This window comes from Poecilia reticulata, linkage group LG6 (genome assembly GCF_000633615.1).
Source record: "Poecilia reticulata strain Guanapo linkage group LG6, Guppy_female_1.0+MT, whole genome shotgun sequence".
NCBI lineage: Eukaryota > Metazoa > Chordata > Actinopteri > Cyprinodontiformes > Poeciliidae > Poecilia > Poecilia reticulata.
In genome coordinates this window covers 970,040-983,214 of record NC_024336.1, presented here as the reverse complement: position 1 = coordinate 983,214, position 13,175 = coordinate 970,040, and the positions used below count along the sequence as shown (strand labels likewise).

Genomic DNA, 13,175 nt, shown 5'->3' with positions numbered 1-13,175 from the left:
ATATATATATTTTTTTTTTACATATTTGCTTAAACTGTCACTATGTCCCAATAGCATAGTCAGAGAGAAACTGTGGAAAAATTGAGCTCCTCTGCCTTCTCTGTGGTTCTACTGCCATCTGCATAAATGCACTGCTCCCAGTCAGAAACAACCAATCAGAGCCAGGAGGAGGGTCTTAGCATCATCAATCATCTCTGTGTACGGTAAGCTCAATGTGTTCATGGTGCAGAAACAACTTACAACAACATTTAATTTCCCTTTGGGATCAATAAAGTATTTCTGAAGTTTAATTTGGATTACAGTTACAGAAATGCTAACTAGTCTGAGCATTCATAAGAGGTGATTGATAGCGCTACGGTCCTCTTCCTCTGATTGGTTGTTTCTGACCATGAGCAGTGCAGGATCGCAGGGAGGAAGCAGAAGAGCTTGATTTTTTTCACAGATTTGCTTCAAATTAAACTGACACAACACAGTGACAGTTTTAGCAAATATGTAAAATCATTTTATTTATAAAAGTGACATTAAGCTGCTTTGATCCACGATTTCCTGACTCCTTTCTTTATCACTGTATCTCCATCAGTCGGGAGGCTTTAAGCACCTCAGCCACACAAAATACACATCTAGTGCATCGAGAACATTAAAAGTCTATCCAAAAGAGAAAATGCATTCAATTATTCTACATTATCATGCATTCAGAATTTTCAAGCATGATCTTGCATCCAAACAGTCATTTTCAATTACCATAAGGCACACATTTATATTAAAATATTGATAGCACTTTTACCAGGTACACTAAATTCTAATAGCAAATGACATGGCCTTCAGCCACAGATCTTACCTTTCCACAGAAGATAGAACATCAGAGTTTGTCTTAAAAAGCTTAGCTAGTGTCTCTTCCATAGAAGAAGAGCAGGCTGGGACGGCAGAGAGTTTGGAAGATGAAGCTAAAATCCGGGCTATCTGTGGAAAGACAAATTAAACATATAATCAGACTACAGAGCATTGGCAAACAATAGGCATGAACATTTCAAATCCAAGATTTGAACAATTTAAATATTCAGTCCAAAATGTAAGAAGTGCTGACATTACCTGAGCGTGCCTGAACATCTCAGCTAGATCAGCAGGGCTTTTGCCAGTCTTTGTCCTTATGGTTTTGTCAGCTCCCAGCTGAAGGAGCTTTAACACAGCCTGTTCCTTGCCATACTGAACTGCTATGGACAAGGCCTTGCAGAACACACCAGCATCAATCAGAGTTAAAACAATTTAACTTTGCATTGCTTAACTACAGGTTAAGCAGTGCACAGGTTTTCAGTGAAAATCTGTCATGAAAGGGATAAAAGTAACATACTGTGTATCCTTTACTGTCCTGGACGTTGATTTCTGCCCCATGGGACACCAGTAGGTTTATCACCTTACAGAGGCCATCTCTGGCTGCCAACATCAGGCATGTCATTTGAGACCTTAAAAAAAAAAAAAAAGACAAAAGACATGTTGGAAAGTAAAGGAGGAAAATGGGGAGGGACGGAGTTGGGAACAGGAAGCTAATTTAGTAGAAGACAAGGGTGAAAGAAGACAAAAAGTGTCATGTGACGTGAAAACCATTTTCATCTGTTAAATCCCACGGTACCAACAGAAGTTTAAAAGAAAAATGTTTGAAATGAAATCGGTGCAGGGAAACCACAAGAGGGCAGCACATACAACATAACGAAGAGTGATCAAGTCCAGCTCCTGTTGGTGTTGAAAAACTGCAATCCCTCGGAATATTTAGACAATTTTTCTGTAATGTTAATGTACAGTTTCACAGCTAAAAGTATTTTCATTAAAAACCACCTGGACAAAACATTTACAATCATATGTTTCAGCTCACGTTACCGAGGAGCTCTTTAAAATGTTCAACAACACCTAGGCCATAATTTTAGAGTTTTTTAAAACTTGGTTCCAGGAATTACATGCAGCAAATTTAAATGCAATTTTTTCCTAATTCTTTTCAGATCTTAGGTACAAACAACAAGAGGACATTGTGGGACCTTAGCTCTGAACCATCATAGTTTTTCTCAGGAATTTTAAGTCCCAAGATATGAAGGTAGGCATCTCAAAATAACCTTAAAACCCTCATCTTAAAACTTGGAAGGAATCTAAGCTATAAAGAGCTATATGCCTTGACTGGAAGCATCTATGTAAATCACATCATCATAATTCATGACAGACAGGAATGTAACAGAAACAAGGTTTATTCTGGACTCAAAACACAACAGGACATCATTCTAAAGAGAAAACAGTTTTTGTTGCAGCTTTTTCATACCAAAATTTGTTAGTTGCAAAAGAAAGAGAACATTATCAAGAAAATGAAAATATTTGTACTGACAGACTAGGTCAGGGGTGTCAATCTCCAGTCCTCAAGGGCCGCTGTCCTGCAGTTTTTAGATGTGCCACTGGTACACACTGGAATCAAATGGCTTAATTGCCTCCTTCTTGTGTAGATAAGTTCTCCAGAGCCTTGCTAATGACCTAATTATTCTATTCAGGTGTTTTGCAGCAGAGGCACATCTAAAAGTTGCAGGGCAGTGGCCCTCCAGGACTGGAGTTTGACACCTGTGGACTAGGTGATCGATGGAAGGTCATGCAACTGACCCCTGAGGGACAACATTAGCTACAGTGAGTGAACTGGAAGTGAATCTGTCTGTACACACTGTACTCAGAGAAGGAGAATTGTGAGTATTAGTTGATTATAAAATTGTCGATGTGAGAAAACCAACCTACTGCATCAAATCTCAACTCCACAAAAATTCCACCGACTCCCATTCCGATCAGAGCGATAACTAGACACTGCTACTGGAGTGGCACCACAAAGGTAAGTCTTTTTTGTTAAAGAACATTTCTGAGTTTTGTAACCTGTGGCAAACAGCAAAGAATCATTTATCAGTCACAATCACAATTCTGGTAAGAGAACAGAGAAAAAACAAAATTATCAGGACAAAAACATCAGGTTGTCAAAGCAGAAGTGGAAGAATGAAAGGACTAGAATTAAACATAACATAATTAAACACTGCAACTAAGGTCATATTTTCAATAAGGCTTGTCTCTGTTATTGGCATATTACCTTGTGGAACATGTTTATTGTTTTTGGAACTCAAAACCAGAACTTAGACTGCCATTGAATCACAAAATTCAGCAGTGTGTTGATTTTTAATGGACTTTGAAAACAATATTTTGGCCCATGCAAATAAATTTGCTCAACAATAAGACACCAACTATCAATCTATTTTTAGACAGGATGGTTAGATGCTGAATGGAGGCTTACTGCACTCTAGCTTAAAGATGAGTTGTACGTAGGGATGCACCAATAAATCGGCCCTGATTTTCTGAATTTTGGGATTTGGGATTGCCAATCGGCAATCGGCCGACGCTTAATGAGAAACCAATCTTACGTGTCTCCACAAAGGTCTGAAAATCAGCCACTGTCCCTCTTTATTCTGCTGTGAGAAGTTTGACTGACAGGCCTGGCCACCAGATCACATCTGCATGTGCGCAGTTAAGAACAGCCCTCCCAATGTTGCCAACTTAGCGACTTTCTCTGTATATTTAGCAACTTAGACAAAAGAGCAGAATCAGTATTTTAGGCTTTTTAAACATTGGTGAACAGTCAAAAAATTGAAATTGGTGCACTCTTACTTCTACTAGGTCTGCAAAAGTTAAGGCCAACTCATTTATCACAAAGCTGTCCAGCTGCTGCTGTCACGTTTCTCTAGAGCTCTTTGTAGATGTTATCTATCCATTCATCAACTTCTAAAAGCTCATAACTCAATCAGATGTTGCACGATCTGTTGTATAATTACAGGTACAAAGGTAGTGTATACCACTTTACACTGTATGAGATGTTTTCATGGCACGAGTTAATGACATGGGGGGAATCATGTTGAAGTTATTCAGTGATACCTTTCAGACAATGATGTGTGATTCTGCCATCACTGCAGATCTTTATCTATCGTTATCTGCAAATGACAATTCATAAAAAATAGTAGAACTAGATTTACATGAAACGTTTTCTGAAAGTAACTTCTGAGAGTTCAGAAACACAGCGATCAGGTAGCCTATAAATTATAACACCACCATCCTTACAGTTTTAATGTTATGTGTAGAGACTTTACTTTCTATGGTCTGTTGTATACTATAAACTTGGACTTTGTTTTGATGTTATTCTGCTTTACCAACTGAATTTCTCTGCTGTGAGATACAAAACATCCAGAATGTCTTCACAGCACTTCAATGTTTTCAAATGTTATCATACAGTCTTTTTCCAAATTATATTAAATTGATCTTTATCCTCAAATTCAACACACAAATACCTCATTTTGATGGCATGAAAAATAATTGTGAGTGTTCTTTAAATGTATTAAAAATATAAAACCAAAATGACAATTCATCAAAAATAGTAGAACTAGATTTACAGATATGACTTAAATCCAATAAATGAAAAGCAGAGCAATGATTAATGCATTATGACTTAAAGTTACCAAAAGTAATATGTTAGTTAAGCCAATTAAGTGGTTCCATATGCACATATCTACACGCTTTCTAGTATTTTACCATCACCTTTTTTTCGCTAGAACAAAAGCTGCATATAAATAACCTTTGCTACGATACACTTTTATCTTATCAGCTCAAACAACTTGGTGGGAGAGAAAAAACATCAATCCTGAGAGGTGGGAAAGTTTGGGCCAATAAATCACTTTATGCCTACAGAGTTGTTTGTGTCTCTCAAAGGAAGCTGCCTAACTAAATGAAAAGAAATTTATATGGGCTGTTCATAATTTGCATGAACACAAACCATGACAGCTCAGATTCTTTAACACTACAAGATTTCTCTTTCCATCTTTTTAATTATGTTTTATGTAAAAGTAATTTAATTTTTTTAAGTGAGCAGAGAGTCATGTACGCTTAGGGAAAACAGACCAAAAGGCTTTATTTGCCAGATAGATCTAAACTAATGCTGTCTTGATCCAATATGCATACATATTTCTGAATTTCACCAATGAATGATATTTTAAATATATAGTTTCAAAGAGGTTTAAATTTCAGAATAACAGGGCTTTTCATATTTGCATTAAGATAAGATTTGGATATAAATAAATGCCTTTTCTGAGAGAAAAATAAGTTTTCTCTGCTCTAGGAAAGCCAAAAAGATGATTACTAATAAATACTACCTGCTGTTTCTTCAAACCATGTCACTTCCTACAGAAATTTATGTAAAAATTAATAAGTCAATCCTAGACTGCCTATATTAATTTCTTCTCATTAGTAGAGTTGCTGTTTTTAAAAACAGACGGATGTTTCTGGAAGGTCGTTTTAGACATAGGTCATGTTTGGCAGACAGATGTAAATCTTAAAAGCATTCGAGGGTCATTGAAGACATGATAGTAAAACAGAGTTAAGTCCTCGGATGACAGATTCCAAGAAACCAGTTAATGTTCTATGTGAACTCAAACAACTGCAACAACGCCGATGGCATGCATAACATTTTTATTAACATTGTTCATTGCCACTATCTCTTTGACCTCTGCGAACAAAACAAATGGTGTTATATTTCTTTGTCCGTGTTCTTCGGTATTCGATCATTTCAAGGCTGTCCACTTCGGTCACTTTTATGTTTTAGCTTGTCCTTCAGGCTGTGAATTCTGTCAGGTTTCCAAACATTTAGCTAATCAATAGACTGACATTTCAGCGTAAACACTGCTTATCCAACGCCGCTCATCCAATCAGGATATCAGTAACTAAGATTTCCAGGAACATGACTCACTATACATGAAAAAAGGCTGCCCTAAACTTTCTTCAGGTCCATCAGAAATGATGGATTATGCTGTAAAAATCTTGTTTATTATCTGGGCTCTTAATAAAAGGTATTTTTGTCAAGAGTACATGACTAATTCTAAAAGTGGTTCAGTGAGAACTGTGATTAGCATGAAACGTTTTCTGAAAGTAACTTCTGAGAGTTCAGAAACACAGCGATCAGGTAGCCTATAGATTATAACACCACCATCCTTACAGTTTTAATGTTATGTGTAGAGACTTTACTTTCTATGGTCTATTGTATTGTATAAACTTGGACTTTGTTTTGATGTTATTCTGCTTTACCAACTGAATTTCTCTGCTGTGAGATACAAAACATCCAGAATGTCTTCACAGCACTTCAATGTTTTCAAATGTTATGATACAGTCTTTTTCCAAATTATATTAAATTGATCTTTATCCTCAAAATTCAACACACAAATACCTCATGGCATGAAAAATAATTTTGAGTGTTCTTTAAATGTATTAAAAATATAAAACCAAAAAATCCCATTACAAAATAAGTACAGTCTAAAATAAAGATAAAAATTGAGCTTTTTCCACTGATCACCAGTGAGATGTTTCTACAACTTAAATTGTATGCACATGAGATAAGTTAATTCATTTTGATTGGACTGGATTTGGAAAGGTACACATCTATATATATAAAATCCCACAGTTAACAGGGGAAGTCAGAGGTCAAACCCCAAGCATGAAATAAAGGAATTGTCTGTAGATCTCTGAGATAGGATTGTCTCGAGAAACAAATAATGGGATGGGTCCGGAAATATTTCTGGTGCTTAAAGGTCCCACTGAACTCAATGGCCTCAATCACTGGCTTATGGAAGAAGTTTGGAACCAGCATGATTCTTGATTCATGATTCTAGCATTGGCCAGATGTCTAAACTGAGCGTTATGGGGAGCAGGGTCTTAGTCAAGGAGATGACCAACAACCCGGTGGACACTGTCAGAGCTCCAGCATTCTCCTGTGGAGAAAGGAGAACCTTCCAGTAGGACAACCATCTCTGCAGCAATCCACCAATCAGGTCTGGATGGTAGAGTGGCCAGACGAAAGCCTCTCCTTAATAAAAGGAGCAAGGTAGCCCATCTGGAGTTTCTCATGGTCTTAAGCAACTCAGACCACAAGAAACAAGATTCTCTGATCTGATGAGTCACAGATTAAACTCTTGTGTGAATGCCAAGCATCATGTTTGGAAAAAAGCAAGCGTGGCTCATCATCAGGCCAATGCAGTGAAGTATGGTGGTGGTGCCGTCATTCTATGATGATGTTTTGCAGCAGTAGGAAATGGCAGACTAGTCAGGATAGAGAAAAATGTGAATGCACCAATGTCCAGAGACATCCTGAATGAAAACCTGCATCCTGACCTCTGACTGGGGAGACGATTCATTTCTTAGCAGGACAACAACAGTTGTCCAACAACAACATGGTCAAGATCGTTGAGGAATGGCTTCAGAATCCAGATTCCAGAATTAAACCTGATTGAACATCTGTGGAGAGATCTGAAAATGGCTGCACAGATGTCTCCATTCAACCAGATGTAGGTGGAGAAGAACTGCAAAGAATGGAACAAACTGCCAAATGACAGCTTGTGGCAGCATATTGAAAAAGACTTGAGACTTGAATTTTCACCTTAGGTGGATCAACAAAGTATCAAGCAAAGGTTGTAAATGCTTAAGTAAATGTGATTTCTTGGTTTTCAATTTAGGACTGAACATTGTGCTCAGGTGTATCTGATTTCTATTTATCCTTAGATACCTCTGCAACCTGGTTTGAATCTGAAAAACGTCACAATCGGGGGCGGATCTACTGGGGTGGCAGTTGCCACCCCAAATGAGAGCCTTGCCACCCCTGTTGCCACCCAAGCTGGCGACTATGAATTCAATAAATAGTTATGGGAAATCGGACATTAAGCGCATGAATCTCTTTTTTCCCCGACAGCATTGAATGCAACACAATGTAACCTGACACCTACTGCTGAGGAGCGGGAAGTGCGAGAGAAGGACAGAGCGCGAGGCAGCATCATTAATATAGATGGATATAAATTACTGGACTGGACATTACGTGACTTATTGTGCGCCACACATGCGCCATTGCTGTCCATTGAGTCAACATTATGGGTGGTCAGGAAATTACCAGAGTCACGCAAAGAATCTGAAAAATGGACGCAATATTTAGCGGTTAATTCAATCCTATGAATTAGATAACAAGGGCTTCAGATTTAACAGGTGAGGAAAATGTTTTAACTTAAAGAAAACATTGAACAAGTGAGCAGTGGGTCAGTTATGCTAGCCTAACTGTTGCTAGCCTTCTATTGATTTTGATAAGCTTAACATGTGCTGCGCAATTCGGTGTGTTTTGGTTCCGTTAGCGCTAAAAGTCGGCTTAAAAGTGTTTAAAGGTTTAAATGTTTTAAAAGTTTTTTAAAAGTTTAAAAGTTTTAAAAGTTGTGTTTAAAACTTCCGTTAGCACTAAAAGTCGCCCACCAAGTCATCAGTAGAGCAGGTGTTTAAATCCGCTAATCAACCACCGCTGTGCTCAGGTGAAAATATATTAATAATGACAATATAGACATCAAGCCTGATGGCATAATGCAACAGACTGAATGTTCTGTTTTGGTGTTTTTGCTGCTTTTTTGTGTGGGAAATGTTTGTTTTTTTGGTGTTGTTTCCCCTGATCGGTAATCTCTGCTCCATCTGCTCGTTGAGCTGTTGTCTGTCGGTTGCCATGGCAACGGGTCCATGTAAAGTCGACACACAGAGCGAGAAAAGGCAGAATAGAAGTTGTGTTTGGTTCTTTACCTGTTTATCAGCTTTATTGTACCTTTATTGTGGCGCACTGTCTGCAGCCGCTGCAATTCATAAACGTTAAACAAGCGACAAAAACTGAACTAATCATCGAACTACAGCTCCTACAGCATATTTAAAATAAAACGATTGACCAATATAAGAGAAATGTGCCCCTTCTTGGAACTAACAAACAAAATTATTTATGGAATTGTATCATGGAGAATTTATCAAACATCAGTTTTCTCCTCTTTATTTTAAGTCGTATTTAATAGATATATCTGATAACAAATGATGGCGCTAAGAATATTTTTGTGACAGATGTCTGCTCGTCCTGGATTGGGATAAAATGGTTTTCTGGACATATCAATGAATCAATGAATCACATAGTGATTCATTGATTCTGAGAACGAATATATTATAGTCTACTCCTCATTCTCTTTCAACAATCTAGGAAATTCAGCCTCTCTAACAATGAATTTACCCTTTAGACACAGATCTTTACAGATAAAATTTATCTTTTAATGAGTCTGATTTGAATTTAGATAAATGCAATTAGTTGGTTAATGATTCACCATTTATGATCATCCAGATCATTTTACTGCATCAGGAAATAAAAGGCCTCCGTCATAGTTGGTGTAGAGTTTGGCAGGTGGATGCTTCTCTGCGAACAAAATGATGCAATTTTCTTCACGTGTCTACATCAATGAGATCCAATTTTGGCATGTCTGATGAAGCTTGTAGAAGTCTTTATTTGTGTGCTGCTTCCTGTCTGAATCAGTAAGATAACACTGAGTCAAGTATAAGCCGTTAGGATGACTCTTTGTTGATATATTAACTGATTTTTCTCAAATAAACTGCCTACTACTTGGTTTCTGGGAGGCCACATAACAGCATCCATTATGTGACAGAAGTTTCATATTGCACTTTGTGCTGTGACGGCTGGGTCTTTCAAAAGTACAAAGCTGAAGTTCATAAAGCCCGTCTGACAAATGACTTCTGCCAGGTGCTGATCATCTTTTGATCAGCTGATTGAGTTTAATAGAGGTTTTCAATACATTTTTCACAATGTCTCTTCTGCTAGTTTTTTATTTTTGCATTTTGAAGCTCCGCTGTTAGTTATGATCCAGCGGTGTGAAACATGAACACCTGTAACTTTCCTTCAATCTTGTCCCTGCTCACACCTAGCACTCATGTCCATGGTATGCTATACATAGGTGTGAACACACTCAAGATGCACAGAGGACAGTTTTCTTCAGAGGTGACTGAAAACACTTGTGTTCACATCAGTTTAACTGTTTAAACTCAGTCCCTCTTGGAACACATGACGGATCATTGAAGGAATTCTGTAAGCTTAGCTGCTGTCACTTGATCTAAAAATAATTGAACAGCCAGGAATCGGTTAAAAAAAAAAATATGTTGGAGACAGTGGGGTGATTATTTTTAACTCCAGTCTTGACATGTTGGGTGGGTCTGTCAGTCAAACCTCTCTCAAAGCAGAAGATAACAGGATTAGAGGACAGTGGATGACTTTTAGACATTTGCCAAGATAGATAAGATCGGTGGATAAGATTGGCTTCACATGCAAGTATCGGCTGATCACCAATCTCTAAAATGAAGGAAATCGAGGTTGATTTATCAGTCATCTACCTTTCTTTAGGTAGATTTATCGTTGTTACAGAAACATCAGCTAATAGCCCACTCTCTGACATGGCTACACTCTGCCAGGTGCAACAGGTTGTCCTGATGCTACTCTGCTCACGAAGGGATCAACAACGACAGATGTCGATACCAGAGCTAAACAGAAACCCCCACTCAAATATTTCTGAATAACCGTAATGACGGCTTTGCTTACACCAACAAGTCATACTCTGTCTGTAAAAAACAAATGCCGTAAAGACGGATAGGAAAGAAAAAACCAAAAAAGATGAAGACATGAATGCAATGGACCCCACAGTGTGCGGCCGCATTTCTCAGCTTTGAAAAACAACAGTGTACTCAGGTTTACACTAAAGCAGGGGGATGAGCAGCTGGTGTTAATCACTAGTTTGAAATTCAGACGTAAAAGGAGGCGAGGAAGAGGAAGGGGTCTGCACGTCGTACCCACATAAACCTCATGCTATGCTTCATCTTGGGTTTGAGGGACTGCTAGCCCCGACGCTCACCTCCTCCTCTCTTCTGCAACCTTCTGTGGCTCATTACTTTGCTTCAAATATTTTGTCTGGAAAGGAACTAATCAATTTCCTAATGCTAGGGGGCGTCTATGTTCGTCATCAGGGGGTTTCAGGTGGCGTGAGTCCTGGTTGCAATGCTGCGCTGGCAGTGACAGAATAACAGAGGATAAGGGAGAGCTAAACAAGAAAGCCACTGGGGGCTGCAGCAACACTTTGTGACAGAGTAAAAATTCACACATGGTACTATTAAAAGTGTTTTAAAAACAGTCTGGCTTTATTTTCTAACACAAGATCTCTCTTTTTTTAGATCTTTCTTGAACCAGATACATCGTTTAAGATTGATTGAACACTCTAAATCCAACTTAAATATATTATTTAGTCATAGCAGAATAGAGAGGACAGTTTAGGATTAAGTTGCATTAGTTCTGGAAGGTATGCTCATGTGTTGATCTGTCAGATATTCAAGGTACTGAGCCTAAGATGCACCAGAACGAGAATAATAAAAAATACTTAATAGTTTCTCAATATGGATACAGGAGTTATGCATAACTTTGCCTTTAGTGGTTCACACATAGTAAAAGAATGTCTGCATGACAAAAAATTCTGCTGTTGCTTTTATCAAGAATTAATAGCCAGGTGTTGCTAATAAAACTCATTTGATTAACGAAGTGTGGATATCTTTAGTCAGAGTTTTAGGAATTTCCTGTATAGTTTATCGTGTTCTTTATGTTTTGGTACAATGAAAAAGAAGAGACATCAGCAACAATTTTAGAGAAACAACTTTTGCAGCTCAATCTGGATGAAGGCTTACACGATATATCGTGCAATATACACGACAAATTGGCATTAACATTGCTATCGGTCAATGTTAGTCATTTTTTAATATATCGCTATTGGTCCAATATATTAAAAACCAATGTTTATTTTCAACTTATTGTGGTTTGTATTTCTTGAGGGATTGGAGAGGAACGTTGGGTCATGTGACAGTGATGCAGAACTGGATTATGGGGTTTTTAACAGAAGCAATGAAGCAATATCAGTGATGTGGTATTTTATTAATGGTATTAAAAGGGTAGGGAAATATGTACGATAGAAATATTGATAAATACTGTTTATAGACTGACAGAAGTATTAATATCGGAAATGAAATGTTCATATCGGTGCATCCCTAATTAAACGGCAATTTCCAGATAACTTCAAATATGTACAATTAAAAAACACAGTGATCATTTGAGAATAATGGTTGGTGTAGCACCTCTTTTAGGTTTCACTTAATATGGTAAATTCCAAAATTCATAATATTAGAAGAAAATTACTGAACAAGTATGGCTGGTTTGGAAATCCTCACTTCTCTAAAAAAATATGGCAATATGACCTTGTTTTGAATGAGTAAAAACAAATGGATGGTTTTTTTCAAGTTTTGTCATGAGAACCTTATGCCAACTGTCAAGGTGTAATAAGTGCAGCACATAATAATAATAAATAATACTTGAAATACACATATTTACTTGTGATATTGATAACTATACTATCACAATTATGATATTAAAGTTTCATACTATTACAACTAGTGAAAGTGGTTAAAATATTCTGAGTGACATCAAACAGTCTGGCAGTCTTCTCTATGTCAGCTTATTTAATGCAGGCCAGTTGTGACTGACCCAAAAACTGAAAACCTTTTAGAAATATTCCCCGGCCTAAACACTCAGCCCAGCCAAAACTTTTAGCCTTTTGCATTTTCTCCATAATTTGTATGCCGTCACACATATATTGTATATTGTAGCATCAAGATCATGTATTTTGATTTTGTAATGACCTAGTTCCCTCTAATGAGCAAAAACATTAAAAGCCAGTTTGTAAAACATTCCTGCCCACTCTTTACACTCTGTGTTTGTGTGTCTGTCTGGGGACCCTCCTGTTCAAGCACATGCCATAACAGGACATGCCAAACAAAACACACTGATACAAACACACTGTATAGTGGTGCATAATGCTACCACATGGCAGCTAAACATCACAAGAACCATCAAAGGAAATCTGATCCAGCACCTCTTTTTTTTGGTCCTGTATGAGGTCTGAAGTGGCTTTATTTAAACTTCAAAAGGGTTACGACTGTACGTACCGTGTTGAAATTTGCCAAATATTTTGACATTTAAACAAATTTTACCCCTCACCTGTCCACCATGTTGGGATCGGCGGACCTGGACAGCAGAAGCTCGACGCAATGTGCTATTTTGTCTTCACTGCTAGAGGCAGTACAACTGGCCATAAGCACGGTCCAGCAATCTGTTGAGAAAAAAAAACATTTTAAATGAAATATATAAATTATAAATTTAATATATTAAGAAAAATAAACTAAGTCAAAAGCAA

The 13,175-nt window shown here is 37.5% G+C and overlaps 1 protein-coding gene across 1 annotated transcript in view; it reads right to left on the bottom strand.

Moving 5' to 3' along the window:
- asz1 (ankyrin repeat, SAM and basic leucine zipper domain containing 1) overlaps positions 1-13,175 on the bottom strand; it is a 43,658-nt gene that overhangs the window by 14,790 nt on the left and 15,693 nt on the right. Inside the window, exons 4-7 of the mRNA XM_008410652.1 lie at positions 12,980-13,091; positions 1,349-1,460; positions 1,090-1,224; positions 839-960 (exon numbers count right to left, since the gene is read on the bottom strand). Of these exons, the coding sequence (XP_008408874.1) occupies positions 839-960; positions 1,090-1,224; positions 1,349-1,460; positions 12,980-13,091 (481 nt within the window). The remainder of the gene's footprint in view (positions 1-838; positions 961-1,089; positions 1,225-1,348; positions 1,461-12,979; positions 13,092-13,175) is intronic.